Source organism: Argiope bruennichi, chromosome 10, assembly GCF_947563725.1.
Source record: "Argiope bruennichi chromosome 10, qqArgBrue1.1, whole genome shotgun sequence".
Lineage (NCBI taxonomy): Eukaryota > Metazoa > Arthropoda > Arachnida > Araneae > Araneidae > Argiope > Argiope bruennichi.
In genome coordinates this window covers 20591842-20611989 of record NC_079160.1, presented here as the reverse complement: position 1 = coordinate 20611989, position 20148 = coordinate 20591842, and the positions used below count along the sequence as shown (strand labels likewise).

The window sequence follows — 20148 nt, the reverse complement described above, 5'->3', positions numbered from 1 at the left end:
ATCAAAAATTTTTAAAGCAGTGAATTCTTACCTTGAAACACATTACAACCATTTCAAAATTTTCACCCTGAGCCATTCCAACTGCAGCATACTTATTCACAATAAGAAACAGAGAGTTCACAATTTTCCTCGTAATTGTTTTAAAAGAAGGAAGAGGATATTTATAAAGTGGCTTTAAGCATTGCAGTGCTAAAGTTATAATCTGAAAATTAAAAAAAAGCAATATAAATAAAAGTGAAAACAGAATCTTCTAGTTATAGCATTGGCAACACTAATAACTACAGTATCTCTAAAAATATGCATTTTTTGGAGGGTATTTTTACTTGAAAAGTAAAAGAAAAATAATGTAGACAAATTTGGAAAATAAATGTAACTTTAAAAAAAAAAAAAAAAAAAAAGGCAAATTACAAACCTTTACATTATTGGATGCTAAACAATCAGCAAGAAGAGCAACAAAAGGATCTAACATCTCCAGGATTTCCTTTTTATTCTTATCAAATGTATCCTTTTTCAATGAAAAAAGTAAAAGCTAAAGGGAGAGAAAAATACTTTCATATTATAATAATAAAAAAAAATGCTATTTAATGAGAAGAAATGTAATTATGTTTAGAATTTGCAAGCATATTTACAAATAGAGAAAATTTTCCATACACATGTAATGATACTTCATATATATTCAAATCAAATAAGAATTTAGAATAGCAAAAGTCAAATAAACAAGTAAAAGAAATTTATCATATAATTTTCAATTAATTACTTCACACTTGTACTTCAAGGAATGATAAATATTTAGCTTAGCATATAAAGCAATATTCTCAATACAAGGCTATCAGAATATTTAAACCATTTCAGTAGCTTAATCATAAGTCATCTAATAGCAAATAATACATTTTGTTTGACTTATCACAATTCAAATAAAAGAAAACATAAACAGCATCAAAAGAGGTTAATCCATAGATCTTCTTTACATTCAAAAGAATGATTTTTTAAATCTTAAATTGAAGAAATATTTCATCTGCCTTTACACTTAAATCTAAATGAGAAATTTGCAAAGCAATTGGATTGACCCTTTCCTTTAAGATAAAATAATTTTAGATGAATACAACTTTATAGCATAAAAAGATTCTTAAAAATAAATAAATGTAATTATGGGCTTGTTCCTTTAAAGTAAATGATTTTTCCTTGTTGCCATTATTTTGCATTTAAAAAAAAAAGTGATTATACAAGAGTTAACAATGCAATTGCATTGCAATGTATTTCAATAGAAACTTACTTGTAAACCAAATTCCACAAATACATGATCAGAAGTTTTCTTATTTAACTTGGCAGGAGGACCACTCCTTCCTGGTTCTTTTGGTATTAGCAGACAGTCAGGACGTTCAAACTTTGGCTTAGTAGCATCTTCTTGTCTATAAATAAGATTGAAAAATGGACATCTCATATAATATATAGTAAAAAATATATATATTCTGAAATTTAATCTTTAAAAAATTATTTTATTCAATCCTCTTATTAATTTCTTAAAGAGTATAGCAAAATTTGGAAGATTACAGCTTCAGTAGCATTTATTAGAAGCATATGGCATATTAATGAATTCCAAAAATGTAAGAGTATGAATTAGTATTATAAAAGTATGAAAGTAGATTTAACAAAGAAATAATAAACTGACGAAGAGTTATTAAATTATTACAAATTTAAATTTAATTTATAAAAACACACAGTTTTGATCAGAAAATTTAAAATAAAAAGGGCAAGGGTAACAAATTTTTCCTATCACCTAGTACTAATGTAAATATTATAACTTTGGAATTCTCCCTAAATAAATATTTTGTCAAGTCCTAATCTTTCATTATACTAGCTTTGGCAGTTACAAATGATAAAATGAAAGGAATAATTCCTATTATAATCAGAAAATGCTAAAAATTCACCATTGTTTCTGTTAAATAAAACTTCAGCAGTCAAAGCAACATGATAAAAACAAAGATGGGAAAATTGCTGTATTGTATGTCAAGAAGAGTTACCTTGATAAGGCAGTAACTATGCATGTTACAAATTTATGAAGCTATTATTGAATCTCATTATCATACTGTCTCATTTCAGCACAAGTTCTTTAGATAATTTTCTTTTAAAAAAGCTAGTAATATAAATAATATTACTATAATTTTTTTCCCACATTGGAACATATCATTTCACTTTACATTGATTCTCTGCAAAAAAATTGTTCTATTTAATAAGTGTTTTACATTATGAGCAAAATTCAGGAACAAATTATGCTCATTAAGAAAAGTTTCACTGTATGTTCAGCCAAAAGCATACTTCTTATTCTATGGGAAAGTTCCAAATATTTCAGAAGGAAGGAAGAGAAAAGGGTAAAAGTTACAAAAATTTGTTTTATAATTTAATATTTCATTGGATTCAACTAAATTTCTTTACTATTTTTTGATTGCATAAGTATAATAAAATATGTAAATCACTCTAAAACATTTCAAATGAAAACAGAAGTCTATATTGCAAATTCACAGCTATGAAAAATCTTTAAAGGATTATTTATGCATATTTTTTTATAAGAGGAATGATGCTTACTTCTTTTTATTCAACCCTGGCATACTTTCATTTATAATAAGATGAATGAACACGAGAAGTTTCTTATCCTCAACACCTTGATTTTTACTGAGACCTTGAGCTATACTTTTCAAACATTCAGATACCTTCTTCATAATTTTGTGACTGTGCCGCTTTGAGACCTCCTGGAAAGATACAAAAATTATACCTTCATACACAGACTGTCAGCTTAGAAATTATAAAGGCAGTAAAGAATATTTCCCAAGAGATAGCAATTTTACTTTACTCATTTGAAATTAAAATTTTTAATTTAAAATCCATATATGATGTTTCTTGAAAATGGATTTTATAACCAGTATATGGCATAAATTCTTTGCAGATTTATCAATAGAAAATTAAATGAAATTGAAGTAATAATTTAATAAGAAAAAATTGTTAGAGTTCTCATTATGCACTTTTCCCAGTCAGTTCAATAATGCTTATTCAAAAATGAATATCAAATAAAAAGTGCAATAATCGATCGGCAATGTTGATAATCTTTTACATGCAATAATAATTTCTCATATACCTTTTTTCCCCCTCCCGAAGAATAACTTCCAACAAAAGAAAATGAGTATTCAATAAAACATATGTATTTCAGTCAAGGAAGCAAACCAAAACTTCTAGACGTCTAGTGAGAGATAGAAAAAAAAAAAGGAACGACTCCCCTCCAAGACGAACATTCCAAGCTAGACTTGTTCTGATTAAATCTCGAGTGCCTCTAAATTCAAACACAGAAAAGCGTTTTCAACTTTTTTTTCCCTAAATCGATCAATTACTTGCAAGTGCAGTGGGCTTTCAGAAGCTACTGGACTAATCACTTAACTGGTATTTCTCTTTTCTTGTTACTTCATTTCCTGTCTTATTTCTACGTTTCTAGTCATCATTCATTTAAAATAAAGTATAGATTCTGGAAGGTTTGAAATAAGAAGCAAGCTAAAATTATGGCTTTAATACAGCAGAATTAGCAATCTCCCATCCCTTTTTTGTTGAAGAGAAGTTTAGAAATTTACTAAATCACAAGAATATAAATTAAATGCTTTCCAGACATATTGGTCAACTAATATTTCAAATGCTAAATAGAATAACAAAACTCCAACCAAAACTATTTTTGTGAAAATTAAACAATGGCACTGGGCATAAATTGGGTATATACTTAGAATGATGTCAAATAATAATGGAAGAATTATGCTGATGTGGTACTAGATGGAAAGGGAAAGACCAAGGCCCATATTGTGTTGTATTGCTCCAATCCTTCTATGATGAAGGATTGGAGCAGAAAATTCAAATGAGACTACTAAAGCTAGCTTGACAAGTTCAAATGATCTATTTCTGATGATTTCATGTATTTAAGACTCTCAGTTATTAAATATTAATCATATATGTATCTGAGTAAACCATTTTCTTCAATTCATCATGATCCAGTTGTATTAGCCAATCATTTATAAGTTTTTTTTTTTTTTTTTTAAATATTGAAACTGCCTTAAAACTTCTCTCATTGGTATTAACATTCATTGAAAGCATTTAAATTTAATTTAAAAAAATTCTAATCAGTTTAGGAAGTATTTTGATAAAGCAAATATTAATTAAGTATGAGCAACATGTATGATATTTGATTGTGCAACGTGTCTTAAGATATAATTTGTCTGTAAATAATATATGAATTAAGTAAAATTATGAGAAAGGAAGTGACTAGTCCCAAATTTATTAAAAGTGCATAATTTTCTACACCTGGACCTTATACATTTTCATATATTTAATATTAGGTAACATAACATCCTGTATTAATTATACCATTCAGCCAGATACATACGAAATTTATTATATGAAAAGAAAAATTAATATATTATTTATAAAAGTAAGAAAGCAACATTTTGGAAAAGGGAGCAAAATGTTTAAACAAATCACACATTTGTAATGTAAATTTTAATGAAACAACTGAGCCTGAATGAAAAGCTAAAATTTAAATAGCTGAAATGTAATAATTAATCAAATATCATACTGCACCTCTTTCAATGGCTGTATAATTTCTAGCAAATGTTCTTCTGAGACAAACTGACTCAGAATTTTAAAAATTGAATAGCTTTTGATGCTCCTTGCTTCTTTTAACTTTCCAGTGATCTTCTCCACTTCTTTCTCCTCAGCAATGTCAGAGAATAATTCATTTGCACAGATCTAAAAAAATACATATATAATAAAAAAATTACAGCAATATAAGCCTAGTTTATTACATGTTGCAACTTGGTGAAAACACACACACACACGCCTGCACACACTATTAATATTTTGTAAATAATGATAAACATAGAATGCCCTATAAGGATAAAAAAAAAAGATAAAGCAATTTTCATGTAACACACTCTAAAACACGAGCTAGTTATAGTTAGTATCATCTATTGTTTAAATTTAAGATATAGGTTCTTCAATTCATTCCAATGCCTAATTTCTTCAAAGTTGATAAAATTCAATCAATTATTCTTAACCCTATCAAATCTAGCAAATTGCAATGAGGAATGAAGACTAGAGCATACATATAGGTTAGATATAATAAATAGCGATTTTACAAGAAACTTTCAGTTTAGTATTATTGTGCTATGATAAAAATCTGTTACAAAACATGAAAGAAATCATATTGCTAATTAAAAAACTGATATTATAAAATTAATTTTATTTGCAGACTTAATTTCCTTTGATTAACCTGCTTAACTTTCTTTGATTAACTTATATTCTAAATTATTATCAACTGAAAAAAAATTATAAAAATGAAACAATACTGAATCATATAAAAAATGATGTTAATTTGAAAGTAATTTTGAACATTATTTTGAAGAGAGAAACATTTATATCAGATTTTGGTACACTATGATTTATTATTTTGATTCAATGTATTTAATGATTAAATTAAATATTTTCCTAGCAACTTTTTTTTTTGTAAAAGTTTTTATACATGCAAAACAAATAATAATAAAAAAATGAAACATTGAATTATTCCAGTCTTAGATTAGAAGAATACTTTCCATATTAGATATGCATATAAACCTTAACATAACAACTTCAAAACACCTTACCCGAGTGAGATCTGCAGCGGAACTATCTAAATCTCCTGGTCCCATCTTTTCTGTCAGTTTGTGTAGAATAGCATTAATGGTAAAAATCATTACATGAACCTAAATATAAGAACCATTCCATTAATTAAAATTCAATTTCAAATTAATATATCTTTTGATAATGAAATGTGAATCTATATTTTACCTGATATCCTCGCTTCATAACACCTATCATTTCTGTTAAAAGGGACCTGAAGTACTTGGGACCTAAACTATCCATCATTTTTACGAGAGTCTCCCTAGTTGTCTCTCTAATACTTTCAGCTTTTGTTTTCAGCAAATCACACATCTTGAGAAATATTCTGCAGATATTTAAAGTATTATAAATGCTGAAATAAACTGTAGACTACACAATAATGAAATTTTCCATAAGAGAATTTGGATATGTTCAAGAAATAGGCAAATGACAAATTTCTAAATTCTATTAAAGAAAAGTAGCTGAATCTCTGCTGAATGTTAAAATTAACCTTTAAACACCCTAACTTTCAAAGATACCAGACTGATAAATCGAATTGTACACTTGCAGTTGGTTTGTTTTTAAAATATGGCTTCATGTATGTTATCACTGCACAATGTTCTATGTGAACAAAAGTTAAAAAATAAACATCAGTATTCAAAATTATTCAAATAATATGACATTTTGTTTTCCTGCTGTATTAAATGAGTGACATATTTTTAGAAAAATTGTAGCAGAAAGAATCTTTGACACATTTCATTTTTCAGAAAAATAAAAAAGTACTTTTCAGATAGGTGAATATCTTATTTTTACAATAATATAATTATTTTTAATCAAGGGCCTTAATGCCTAAAATACCTAAATTGATACCTGCTTTTTTTAAAAATAAATAATCAATATACAAAATATGTATTGTGATTCTTGTTATTATTATTTTTTATGTTTATCTGACTACTGCTGTGAACATATTTATATATTTTTAATTTTTATTTGGAAAATCAAATTTCTAAGGGTAAAATTACATTTAATTCCTCTCTACTTTGTTTATGCTATATGCATGTATGTTAATATAAAAATCCTCAACTTAATTTTGAGAATGTAGTGATTAAGCTAATCCAATGCAATACTGCAATATAACTTTATTTCCAAGAATTTTGAGTTTCCCTCCTCCTTTAACTTTGAATCTTGGTGACTAAGATGAATATTTTCTACCTTTCATTATAATGGTTATTCTGATTAAAGAGATTGAAAAAAACAACAAAACAAGTATGATATATATGATTAACATATATTTAAATATATATTAATCATACATCTCAAGCACTATTTACCCAAGTAGATTCTTTTCTAGACTTTCAGTAGGAAGCTTTTGTAGAAGTTTCACCATGGCTAAAGCAATGGGTACTCGCAAAATGTATTCATCTTCTGAGTAATGCTTTCCAGCCCATTTATGTTCATCTTCACTCTTAGTCTAAGTTAAAAAAAAAAAAAAAAAAAAAAAAAAAAAAAAAAAAAAAGCCATACTTAATTTGAAAAGATATTAAAAAAAGTTTCATTTTAAATATTTATTTATTAAACAGCAGTGTATATATATAAATTTAAACTCTTAGAAAAGAAGAAATATGCAGCCATTATCCTTTTTAAGCGATTAGTACCATAAAAAACACTCTTTATTCTTATAGAAAAGTACTCATTAAATATATAAATATTTAAAATATTAAATATAATACTTAAATATAATATATTTAAATATAAATATTTAAAACAAATCACATAAATTCTATCTGTGAAAGCACATATTTCAGTTAACCATTAACGATTATGAATAACTCTAAACTATATATTTTGTCCAAAAAGCAAAACACACAGCTGACATTAATATATTTAAAAAGATGTAGATGTTGCAACTAAAAATGTTAAAATTAATAGTTACTTTAAAACATAAAAAAGTTATGTTTATGAAGTATTGAGTATTATGCTTTTAAAAGATAAACTATATTTCTTTATTATGAACTTATAACATTCTGCATTGACGTATACTTTCTTTTAACAAAAATAATTAAGAAATATAATTTTTATTTATACACATTACAGGTATTGAACCAAACAGATCTAAAACTGCTTTAGAAGTTTTGAATATATATGGAATTCAACAAAATTAAAATTAATGTAAAGAGATCATAAGAAATTCAAACAGAAATAACAATCTTTTTAATTAGCAAAGAATAAAAATATATGTTTGGTGATGCTAGACCTTTTACTGGACATAGCTTTAATTAATTTACTCAAATTAAATGAAATAAAAATTAAATTAATTAAACTCACCTTTCTCATCAATGAGCGATGCAATAGAGGCAAAATGTTTCTTTTAATAGAAATGAATATTTTAAAGCTTTCATCAGAAACTCCAACAACATCATTTGATATATCTACAGAAATGGATTGAATTGGCATTTCAGCACCTTCTGCTTCTCCTGGTGAGAATAAATAAATAAAAAACGAATTTTCTATAAATAAATAAATAAATAAGAAAATTTCTAAGAGATATTTTCTAGGAATCCATTAACAGAAAAATTCTTTTAAAACAATTAATTAAACAAATTAAAATAAAATTTATTTCTATAATTGCAAGCAATTACCTTCAGTTTCCATAGACTCAGCATTTGTTAATTCTAAGGCAGGCTTCTTTATTACTGGATCCTCAGAGACAGGAGCTGGTCGTTTGGATGATGTTTCAAAATGAAAAGAATTCAAAAGAGCTACTATAATTCTATTAAAAAAAAAAGACATTCTAAGGATGAATTCATAATGTTTAATAAAATATTACACTTAATTTAATTAAATAAAAATTTAATATGATAGATAAAAGAAGTAATCAATTTATGTAAAACTGCATTTTAGAAAATTGCACTGAAGATTAAGTTTTCTTATCTTTACTGCTCAGGAATGAGTATTGAAGGTAAGAGAAATAGAAAGGCCGAGTATATAAGACAGTGTACCCATGTTATATCCGCATTTATATTTGCAAACAGTAATGTTTAAAGTAACATTTACATAATTTTTTCTGAAAATATTAATCTTAGTGGGGAATGCTGATGATAGAATACCTGAAAACCCCGTTTAAGTAGACAAGCACCCTTAGCCTCATGAAAATCAGTTAAATAGATTACATAAAAAGTGCATCAATGTTTGGAAATAATATGTCTGTGTAAGGAGAATCTTTTTTGGGATTAACAAGAATAGTTCAGAGTCGTGTTTTTTGTGATGAATCTCAATTCAGCTGTAACTTATTCCCTTAGAATTCCAGACTCAACCCCAGACACATGAACAGGCAATATACCCCAAGGTTTCCTAAACCCAAATAGTTCAGCAGGTAACATATACAACAGATGAAAAATGTGTGTTGGTGTCAGATGAGGTCATATTCCATATTGATGAATTACACCTGCTTATTTCCAGTGGTATGAGCTTTTTCCAAAATTGCTGAAAATCATTTTAAAAATAGTCTTTCACTCTTTGAATAAATGATTGCCATGTGGTAATATTTATACCATTTCTCAATATAAAGGCCCCCATTTAATATATTCAACAGAGCATTTTCGGAAACAATGCTTGTCATTGTTATTATAACGATGAATGACTATACCCTACAGTAGCTACCAAGCAAAATAATATTATATATATATATATATATATATATATATATATATATATATATATATATATATAAACTGTATAAAATAAGAATTTCAGACAGAAAATAAGATAACAAACTACATGGCAACAGATTTCAAATGATTAAAATGGCAAAAAAGTTACAGTTATATTCAAAACATATATAAACAAATATGAATAAATACTGAATGCTAAAGTTTTTTCTAAACAAATTCATTTCAAATACAAAAAAGACTAATAAATTTCAATTTTTAGACTTTTTTAATATAAAAATTTTTATTGTTTGAAGTTTCTAATATATAAATTTTCTCAGTCCTTCTAATGGATATTAGAAAATAAATAATAATAACAACAAAGAAAAGAAATTACAGTAAATTCTTAATAACACAGTTCTGCACCAATCTGAGCCTTCACACAGTCCAGCATTTTCAGATAAACAAGTGAGGAACATTAGAGGGAAGACAATGTGGACAACTGTATGTGGATTTCACTGACCTTGGCATAACATCAACAACAGAATTTTGAAATATATTTCATATTTTTTTTACATATAGTATTATAATTTTGTAACATATTTTGCACTAAATATACATTTTGCCATTATGATTTTTATTCTAAATGAACTTCTACTAATCTGTTGCTTTCATCAATCTGGCAGTTCTCTGGCCTGATATTTGTTGAATTATTCAGTCTTTCCTGTCTGTATGACAATGTTTACTAAATTTCATTTTACACAGTTCTCTTATGTAATCGCTTACAGTAAAAATAATTATATAAGTAAGCAATTTGAGAAAAACTAAGCGCCTGCTTATCTACACAGTTTGACTGCTTTGATTATATATATATATATATATATATATATATATATATATATATATGGTTCTTATAATATAGAAAAAGAAACTTTCACAACTACTTTAAGTTAAAATAAACTTGATACAAGCCTTCAAAATATTTTAAATTAAGCAAAGTGTATTAATGTGCAATTTTGAAATTCTAAAATAATCATGAAAAATAATGTATAACACATTAATTTTTTTTTAATATTAGGTACAAAAGTTTAATCTTAAAAGCCATATAAATACGCTTACTTTATAATGGTTTTCTGATGTTCAATATCAGTACTCAGCATCTGCAAATACTGCTTTAGCAGAGGTTCATACTGATGCCAAGGTAAGGCAAGAGCAATAGATGAAAGAGTCTCTATAGCAGCATCAATCACATGAACATGCTTATTATATGCTGAATTGAATAAAAAGGAAGACACAATTGGTATCATGTAAGAAGTAAGATAATAGATGGAGATAGTTTCTTTGTTTTCACATTGTTTCCTTATGAGGTCAGCAAAACGTAAAAGTGCTCTTGATCGTCGATGAACCTAAAGAGAAAATTCAGAAAAATTATCTAGTGAACAAGAAAATCTCTCATGCTGTATTAATTATAAAAATATAATTATGCCAAAAATCAAGCTAGAAAAATTCTAATTATTATGTAATTACAATGAAAATGGGTTTCCAAAACTAATTTATTAAAAATTTCATACATGCAAGAAGATTTAGCCAAAGGAACTTTGTCTATATTACTTATAGATACAATTATAAAGATTAAACAAACACAAAATATTGGATTTACAAAATCGAATAAAAGGAAGGAATTATTGATAGCAATAAATTTGGTAATAATAATGTTTAAAATTATAAAAACATAATACACTCTCTGGCAAATATGCACAATCTATTACATTGGTTTCTTTTATTAAATAAAAATCATAAATAACAGAATTTTTTTTTTTTTGGTAAGCTACTTGGAAAATATATACAGCATTCACCAAAAAAGAGATTATTTTATACAATTTCACAAGAATACCTTTTATAAAAAGTATTTTATCAAATTATTCAAAAGAACCCATTAAAAATACATTAGACTTGAAGTAAGTAAATAATTTAATTTCACTTAGGAAAAGCACATTAATATTATTTAAGAGAAATATAGTATGCAATAACTTATTTATGATAACATATAACATTTTAAAAATACAAAAATTAACTATACATATTTATAAAAATCTACTGAATGAGCAATTTATAAATTAAAAGGTCTATTTTTAGTCCTAGACAATAATAATTCTTGAAGATATGGTATTAAAATTCATGTCACAAAAATTTAGAAATCAACAGCATGTATTTTATTAATATACATTTTTATTGGATGCCAAAAAAAAATCATTATAATTAGACTGAATCTTTTAATATTATTTTTTTGTATTTTAAAATAGGTGAAAAATGATAGTACTAAATATCTAAACACATATAAGAAGTTTGAATTAAAAACAATTAATAGCAACTGCTATATATTATATTGTCATTTAAAATATTAGTTATTTAAAAACATAAAAAAGTTATGTACAGTTTATAAAAAGAATGTATAACAAGGCAAAAAGATTTTGTATACATAAAAAAAATTTGAGACTACAAGAATAAGTAAATAAATAAAAGTAAGCATGGATAAACTTTGACTAAACTGAAAAAAAATCCTTTAAATATTCCCTAAAATTGCTCAAATTAAATACATAAAAAAATAACAAACCTGTATATGTCTAATATTTTCCCAAAAATCCATATCTTTATCTTCATGACACAATGCTACTAATTCTTTTAAGGCTGGAAGGCCTTTCCACACTTCTAAAACAACTTGTAGAACTTGAATAAATTCATGTCTCACTGACTGCGAATATTTCATAATAATATTTATAAATACTTATAAATAAATAATAAAAAAACAAACTAAACACCCTACAAAATAGTTTCTTTGTCATCATCGATATTTAAAAATATTTTTATTTTCATATATATAATACCATTTTGAAAAACAATGCAAAAAAAAAAAAAAAAAAGTGGTAATGTACAAAACCACAAAATGGATGTTCAATTAATCTTGCTGCAGTTCCCTTCTGTTATTATCAACTGTTATTATTTGGGGGAAAAAAAAAAAAAAAGACTGTGTTGCTTTTTAAAACACAGGAGGATTGTTATTTCTCTCAGAAATAAAGTATTTTGTTTTTAAAAATCAATATTTTTATCAATAGGTTTTAAAAGTAAGTGTAAAAGTATCACAAGCACTATATTTAAATTAAATATAAACCTTTCCAGCAATTAATGAGACATTTATTTCCTGTACGTTCCTCAAAGTTACATGAATTAAAGTTCAGTATGATTAATACTAATGTTTTAAAACTATCCAAAGAAAGAATTTTTGACGTACGTTTATTTTTGAGGATTTCTGTTTAGAAGTTTAAATGAAAAGATTATAAAAATCTTTTTTGATTAGCAATTTTTTTTGTTAAACAGAAGTTCATAAAATTACATACATGCATTTTTTATTATACATATAAGTTTTGGGGGAGTAAATTGACATATTGTTTTAAAGTATGTGGATAAAATTAAATAAATTCCATATTGCTAATGCATACATATTATTTAATTTGTATGATATGAAAAGTCATATCTTTAAATAATATAAAATATAACATCATTCAGCAATAATAATTTTAATTCCTTTACCTCAGATGGACTTTTGATGCCTTTTTGTACTTCTTGGAGAAGAGTATCCAATATCAGCAATTTAATTAATTCTGGAGAGGAATTGATATTTGTATGAAGAAATTTGCTAAGTTCTTGAAGTACATTTGAAAAGCTGATTCGTAAGGACAGATCATCACACTGAAAAAATAAGTAAAAATGATTACGTACAAATATATTTGAATATTATTCAAGAGTGGAAGGGGATAAAAAAAGACACTACATCATAAGTCTTCATTAGCCCCAACCCATCTTGAAATTCTCAACTCATAAAAGTAAAAAAGTAAATTCTGTTGATCTCAACACCATAATGTATTATTACAACATTATTATTTATTTACATTACACATACACATTATTATTTATTTTGATTACAACAAGAGTTATAGTTTATTGACAATAACATTTCTTTTAAGTGGCTATGGTATTTTTCAAATATTTTTTTGAACAAATTTAAATATTATTGAAAATGTTTTTATCCCTCTTAGCACAATATGTCATCTGCAAGATGTTCGATATTATGAATGCCAGACAATATTGTGAAAATATCGTAACAACGTTGTCTAGCATTTTGTTCTTATAAGCACAGAATTGTAATACAACATTCAAATAAAAACACATGGAAAAAAATTGATCTATATAATAAAATATATTTTATCATTAATAATATTTTTATTAATAATATTATTTTTAATATATCTTTATATAAAACTATATATAAACAAACTAGTAGTTTAAATTTAATATGAATATAAAATGAATTAAATGTGAATTTATATATATATATGTCTGAAATTGTATTTGTAATTTCACTAAACTATATTACAGAAAATTGTGCATGAATTTTAAGATATATCTAATGTTACAGTTATTAAAACATTTTTACAGCTATGTATAGTGAAATTTTTTTTACATAATCTCTATTTATATGTTGTGTGTAAAAAAAAAAAAATGTCAAACTAAGTTGCTAAATGATTATTCTATGCATTATTCTATGCGTTATATATATATAAACTATATCGCCAATAAGTGGGGAAAAAAAAAAGAATATTTGAAGGTGAAAAAAAAAAAAAATCTAACAAAGAGGAAAGATCCTTCGAAATTCTCACCTGTATATGTATTTCATTTATGATAAAAAATAAATAAAATAAAACCTAAAAAATAACACTGAAATTTTAACAGAAGTAGAAGGGAATAAACCAATAAATTTAAAAAAATTATATTTTGGCCAATGTCTCTCTTATATTAATTAGTAATTATTTATTTCCTATATTACATGCATTCTTTAATACTGATATTTAAAGCCAAAATGTTGATCCTCTTAAACCTCGTAAAATTTAACTTTGATACATTTATTAGTATGCATTTTATATAAATTGACATAGGATTACTAACAACTTTCGAGGAATAAATAAATGAATAATAAATTATGTATTGTCAATTTTACACACTTAACAGACATATGCAAAAACTATTCAAATTAAAGTGATATAAATTCAAACCTACAAAAGTAAAGAAAAATTAAATGAAGCATAAAAATTTTCGAGCAATTTTTTTTCCACCACATTTACAAGGTTTGAGTATGACATTTTGTAATCCAAACTGCACTGCATTTATTCAAAATAATCCACATTATACTATAAAAAAGTTTTATGCAATTTTTTTAGGTTGCTACTGAATAAATTATGAATATTAATCACTGCAATAAAAAGTTACTTGAGGTATTACAAAAGCATGCTAATTAAGAAATAATATAGAAACATTGAGATCATTTCAACTTTAGCCTCTTCTTTTCATTCAAACACCCTCATTATTACCAAATGTATTATCCTCAATATTATTGGATGAAAAATACATCAAAACAACTGTATTTGTCGAATTATTGCTTTCAGCTATTTTTAAAGAAATAATCTCTATGGTAAAACATACCGTTCTTATCATATGTGAAGAATTAAAAATTATTATTCTTATGAAGTCTTCATTAATGGACGTTTTATCCATTTTCTTAACAATTTCTAATGTCTCTTTATTTCCATCTGATCTCAACTGATAGTCTGGTTGTCCAATGAAACTAAGGTCATAGGCATTTATCTGAAATAAGAATGAGATAAGTATACATATTTAAAAAGAAATAATTTCAAAGAATAAATTATTCAAAATAAATAAATTATAAATTCAAGGGGGGAAAAAACCCACTAACGATAATAAAAGCTGGACACACAAATTAAAGCTAACAATAACATAAGTGTAAGCTGGTTCTTTAAAGAATGAATTGTATTATCCAGAAATAACAAATTTGATTTAGGTACACTTAGGGCAATGAGAGTGTTCACTACAGGAATATTAAAACATTTTTTAGTAAAGTTAATTACAATTTAGCTGTTCAAAAAATAAAAAAAAAACAGAAAATGATATTTTTGCAAGTTTCTCATCATTAACTTACCAGAAATCTAACAGAATGAAAATGCTTTTATAATATATTTTTGAAATGTAGAAAATTGCATTTTTAATAGCATTAATATAATGATATTTGTTGTTTATTCTAAAGATTAATAATTTGCATTTTGAGAGAGAGAGAGAGAGAGATTTTTTTAAGAAAATAAAAAATTAATAAATATTTACATAAAACAATATAAAAATACACAATTATAATACATGAATAGTAGCTAAAATAAAAAACCCAGACTTTAAAATAGGTTTATTAGATACATTTATGAACACATTTATTTATTTATTAGAAAATTTTTTAAGCAATAAACAAAAATTGCATTTTATAAAATAATGTAAAAAGTTCTATGAAGGATATTACTAATTTATTGAACCATGTGAAAGTATTGGAGATGGGTTAATTTATGTTCATTTACATAGCAGATAAAACAACTAAGCATCTTAGTTACATTATATATTGAAATGAATAAATCAATTTGTGTGAACGTAAAAAAAAAAAAAAAAAAAAAACACACACTTTACCTTTGATACAATACTAGTTAGTTGTTTCATTTCAGGTCTAATTTCAGAAATTGTAGAAAACACACCAACTAAAGCTGTTCGTGAGTTTTGATTAGAAAGTTTCCCAAAAAATGGAGCAAGTAATCTAGAATTGTAAAAGACTGTTTAAGAACGAGTAATAAACAAATAAAAGATAGTAATAAAATGATAAAAGATGAAACAATTGAGGGAGGAAAAAACTAAATAAAACTTACTTAATGAAATAATCTGGGTTTTCAGATTTTCTTAGTAATGATGAAATAGTATTCAGAATAAGAACTTCCGAATCCTAAAAAAAATAAATGGCTTTAAAAACAAAAAAGAAATTTATTGAAAGTAAAAGAAAAAGATATTATTAAAATAAAAAATATTAGATTTTCCCATTTTTTTCAGGTAACAAGTAAAATATGGATATGTTAAATAAAATAATATTTTCTGAAACATTTTGAGATTTTAGAGCAAGGATGGCGAACCAGTGGCCCACAACGCAATATTTTGGGCATGCCGCCGATCAAGATGGTTTGCATTTTAGTATCAAATTAACAAAGTTCACTATGAAGTATTAAGAAAAAACGTGAGTGCTCCCATTCCATTTTAAAAAGGGCACAAATATTTGTAAGGCTGTTAAAAATTCGCTTGCTGAGAAAGAAATTGATTTGAAAAGAATTGCTTCAGTAACTGATGATACCCCAAATATGGTGGGGAAAAAAAAGTTTAATTAGTTTATTTTAAACAGATGTAGAACATTCGATTCTTTAATTCCACTGCATTATTCACCAACAAGCCTTGTGTTCTAAGAATGGTTTAACATCTCTTGATAATGTAATGGCGTTAGTTGCAAAAATAGTTAACATCATATCGTCGCGAAAATAAGCAAAAGTTTGTGACTTTGTTGGATGAAGTCAACTCGGTATATAATGGCTTACTAATGAATAATAATATTCGCTGGTTGAGCCGCAGGAAGATACTTCAAAGATTTGTTGACTGTTTGGACGAAATCAGAATGTGTCTGCAAAATGAGGTGTAACAATATCCTCAGTTGTTGAATGCTACATGGCTTTCAAAACTGATGTGTTTTACAGACATATGCTAACATTTCAATGAATTGAACGTTAAGCTTCAAGGCCCAAAGAAGGCAATTATCTTCATGATATATATATATATTAAAGATTTAGATGTACATGAGAAACCAGACTAAGACAAAGTTATTGAAGAATTTATTTCCGTAATTGTTTCTTCAATCAATGAATTTTCAATGAGATTTTCTCAGTTCAAAGAATGATCAGAAACCTAAAATTTTATGTACCCTGATATGATACACTGAACTTATCCCAATTCGATAAGTTGGAAATCGAAGAATTTGAAATGCAACTGATTGATTTCCAATCTAGTTCAATATGAATTCAAGAATTGATTGAAACAGAAAGATTAACAAGCAATATAAGTAAAAAGGCCAATAACAAAATTTTAGACACATGAAATTCGATTTCAGATACATTTTAACTGCTTGGTGAAGCTGGCTCATGCTATTTTAGCCATATTTTCATCTGCCTATGCTTGCGAGTTATTATTTCGAGATGCGAGTTATTTTCAGAGATGAATAACATTAAAGAATCTTTTAGAAACCGCTTAGCATGCATTCTGCGAAAATGAACATCTTACAATCCTAATATAAGTGTTTGGTCATCTAATCTGTAACAACAGAAGTCACACTAATGTTACTTTAATTGGAATTATACATATAATTAAACCATTTACTTCTATACAGTGCAAAATGTATTTTTTCGTAGTAAATAAAGAGTTTAAGTTGTTAGTATAGTTCAACAATGGATTGCAAAACCCTCCCTGCTTTTGCGCATGCGTTAGGATGGGTTTAATTCCACAAAATAGGGGTAAAAGGAAAGATGAAATGAGGAGATGTTTACATTTAACAATGAAGACTCGCGGTTTTCTGAGGCGTAAACATTACAGATAATTATACTGGAAACACGCTTATAATTCCAAGTCTCCCCCCTTAACGAGATGGGGTCATCGAAAAGTGGTCGTCTCAGAATCCGTTGACGAACTATATTTAATTTTATTATTTTTCTACTAATCACAAGTCAAAATTATTTGATGGCATGTCTATACTTGCTTAAACATTTTTTTTAGAAAAAACGACATGTTGACCCATAAAGGTTTGCCACCCCTGTTTTAGAGCAAAATATGTGGTTCAGTAAATTATAATTAAGCCTTTAATTTGTTTTTATATTCTTAGCATTCTTTTTAGCAATTTTGCTAAGAAATCTTTGATGAGATGTATAAAGTATCTGCAACAATAAATTCCTAATGATTTTTTTTTTGTCTTAAATTTGTAAATGCTTCACTTTTCTCAACTCTTTAGTTATTATGTATTCAAACGCTCACAAATTTTACACAGGGCTTCTTCCAATATCTATAAGTGGAAAAAAATATACAATACAAAAATATACATACATACAGTATCATGTATCCATTATTAAAAAAAAATAAAATGGGATACACAAAAAGTTTTATACATGCAGAATTTAAGAGAAATTTTTAAAAAATTGACTTAATACATCTCTATTAACAATTCAATGGAAAAATTAGAATCAATTTAGAAGATAAAAAAATATTCCATACAGATAAAATAATAACTTACTGTATCTAATTTAGGTTTCATCAAAAACGGCAGCAACAGCTGAATCAGCTTAAAACATAGCTTAGGATCTTCAACAAATCGAGTAATTCTAAATAAATAATAATAATAAAAAAAAAGATGTAGAATAAAATAAATAAAATATTTAGTATCAATATAAATCATTAAAATAATAAATAATATTTTAATAAATCTCACCTCAGTAAAATTGTCAAATCTCTTATAGGCAAAGATTTTTTAATTTTTCTTTTTGACAAAGCAGTTGCTATCATTTCAAATCTACACAGAATTTTATCAACATAGGGAAATAAAAGCTTGGTACCTAATGTACAAGGAACTAAAAAAACAAAATAAATTACTCAAGATTTACTTATGATATATTATTTATGGATACAAATAATATTCATTCAAGAGAACAACTTTCAAACTCATGCTTATTTTCTAATTAAGTAAGATATGGTACATTTATGATAAAAGTAAATATTTTGGTTAAACTTGCTTAACATTAAAAATTGTTTTCACTCTTCAATTCTTTTCAACTTCTAAGAGATTCCTCAGAATACTTTTTACTGATAAACAAATTTGGATGGGAAAATTTAAATTAATACTAGATTATTTTTATTTAATTATTACACAATAAATAAGAAAACATCAATATATTTTGATATTAATTTCTGCATATGTTTCAAACGTTTTACATATAAGTTTTAAATAAAATATGTATCATTATTAAAGATATAAAAGTAGAGGTTTTTATTTTACATTTTATGATTAAAAATTTATACTATTAATAATCAGAAGGTATTAAATTGAAACAAATCCCTTTTAAAGTTTTCAAACAGTATTTCAGAGTAAAATTTATAATAATTTTGTAATTTATTTGACTAATTCTTTTTTTTTAATTATATAATATTACCATTATCTATTTCTATTTCAGGCAATGTCACAGAACAATTTATTTCAATTGGGGATATTTTTTCACTTTCTGTTTCTTCAGAGATTTTGTCTTCAGCACAAAGTAGTTGGTACACAATCTTGGAAAGCACTCCAATAACTCGTGGTTTGCACCGACTTGAACAATATAATTCCATCATGTGGTGCAAAGGAGTCAAGGATTTATCATTTTCAGCATGCTTTGCAAAAAGAATGAAATATCTAGAGAAAAAAATAAAAATAAAAATTAGAACATGAATGAAATAAATCTTCATAATTTATAAAATAATTTTTAATGCATTTATCAAAAAGAAAAGTACAATGTCTCAGTGAGTGAACAATTACTTTAACATCATCTACAAAAAGTTTAGGACATTTAAAAAAATCACATATTTTTGACTGCAAACTGCGTATTTAGCACTAATGTGTGATTTGTAACAAAAACTGAAAGTTTTCTTCCTTTTTCTGCATCAACCGAAATTCCAAGATTACATAGACAGAATTTAATCAGATTTGGAAAAACATATTTTCTTACATTTAACAAAAACTTCAAATTATTTTAAAACTCTATACATTTTAGAGTAAATGATAACAAAAAGAAAATTATTGGTATATAAAATAAAAATTATGCATTATTTAAATTAAACTCCA

The 20148-nt window shown here is 25.6% G+C and overlaps 1 protein-coding gene across 1 annotated transcript in view; it reads right to left on the bottom strand.

Moving 5' to 3' along the window:
• The window catches only part of LOC129987800 (small subunit processome component 20 homolog), a 59965-nt gene that overhangs the window by 14281 nt on the left and 25536 nt on the right, over positions 1-20148 (bottom strand). Inside the window, exons 30-48 of the mRNA XM_056095740.1 lie at positions 19481-19719; positions 18763-18901; positions 18568-18655; positions 16121-16194; positions 15888-16011; positions 14847-15008; positions 12900-13058; positions 11926-12063; positions 10431-10717; positions 8304-8434; positions 7990-8138; positions 6996-7135; positions 5854-6010; positions 5670-5768; positions 4609-4776; positions 2584-2747; positions 1274-1409; positions 413-529; positions 32-202 (exon numbers count right to left, since the gene is read on the bottom strand). Coding sequence (XP_055951715.1) covers positions 32-202; positions 413-529; positions 1274-1409; positions 2584-2747; positions 4609-4776; positions 5670-5768; positions 5854-6010; positions 6996-7135; positions 7990-8138; positions 8304-8434; positions 10431-10717; positions 11926-12063; positions 12900-13058; positions 14847-15008; positions 15888-16011; positions 16121-16194; positions 18568-18655; positions 18763-18901; positions 19481-19719 — 2842 coding nt within the window. The remainder of the gene's footprint in view (positions 1-31; positions 203-412; positions 530-1273; positions 1410-2583; positions 2748-4608; positions 4777-5669; positions 5769-5853; positions 6011-6995; positions 7136-7989; positions 8139-8303; positions 8435-10430; positions 10718-11925; positions 12064-12899; positions 13059-14846; positions 15009-15887; positions 16012-16120; positions 16195-18567; positions 18656-18762; positions 18902-19480; positions 19720-20148) is intronic.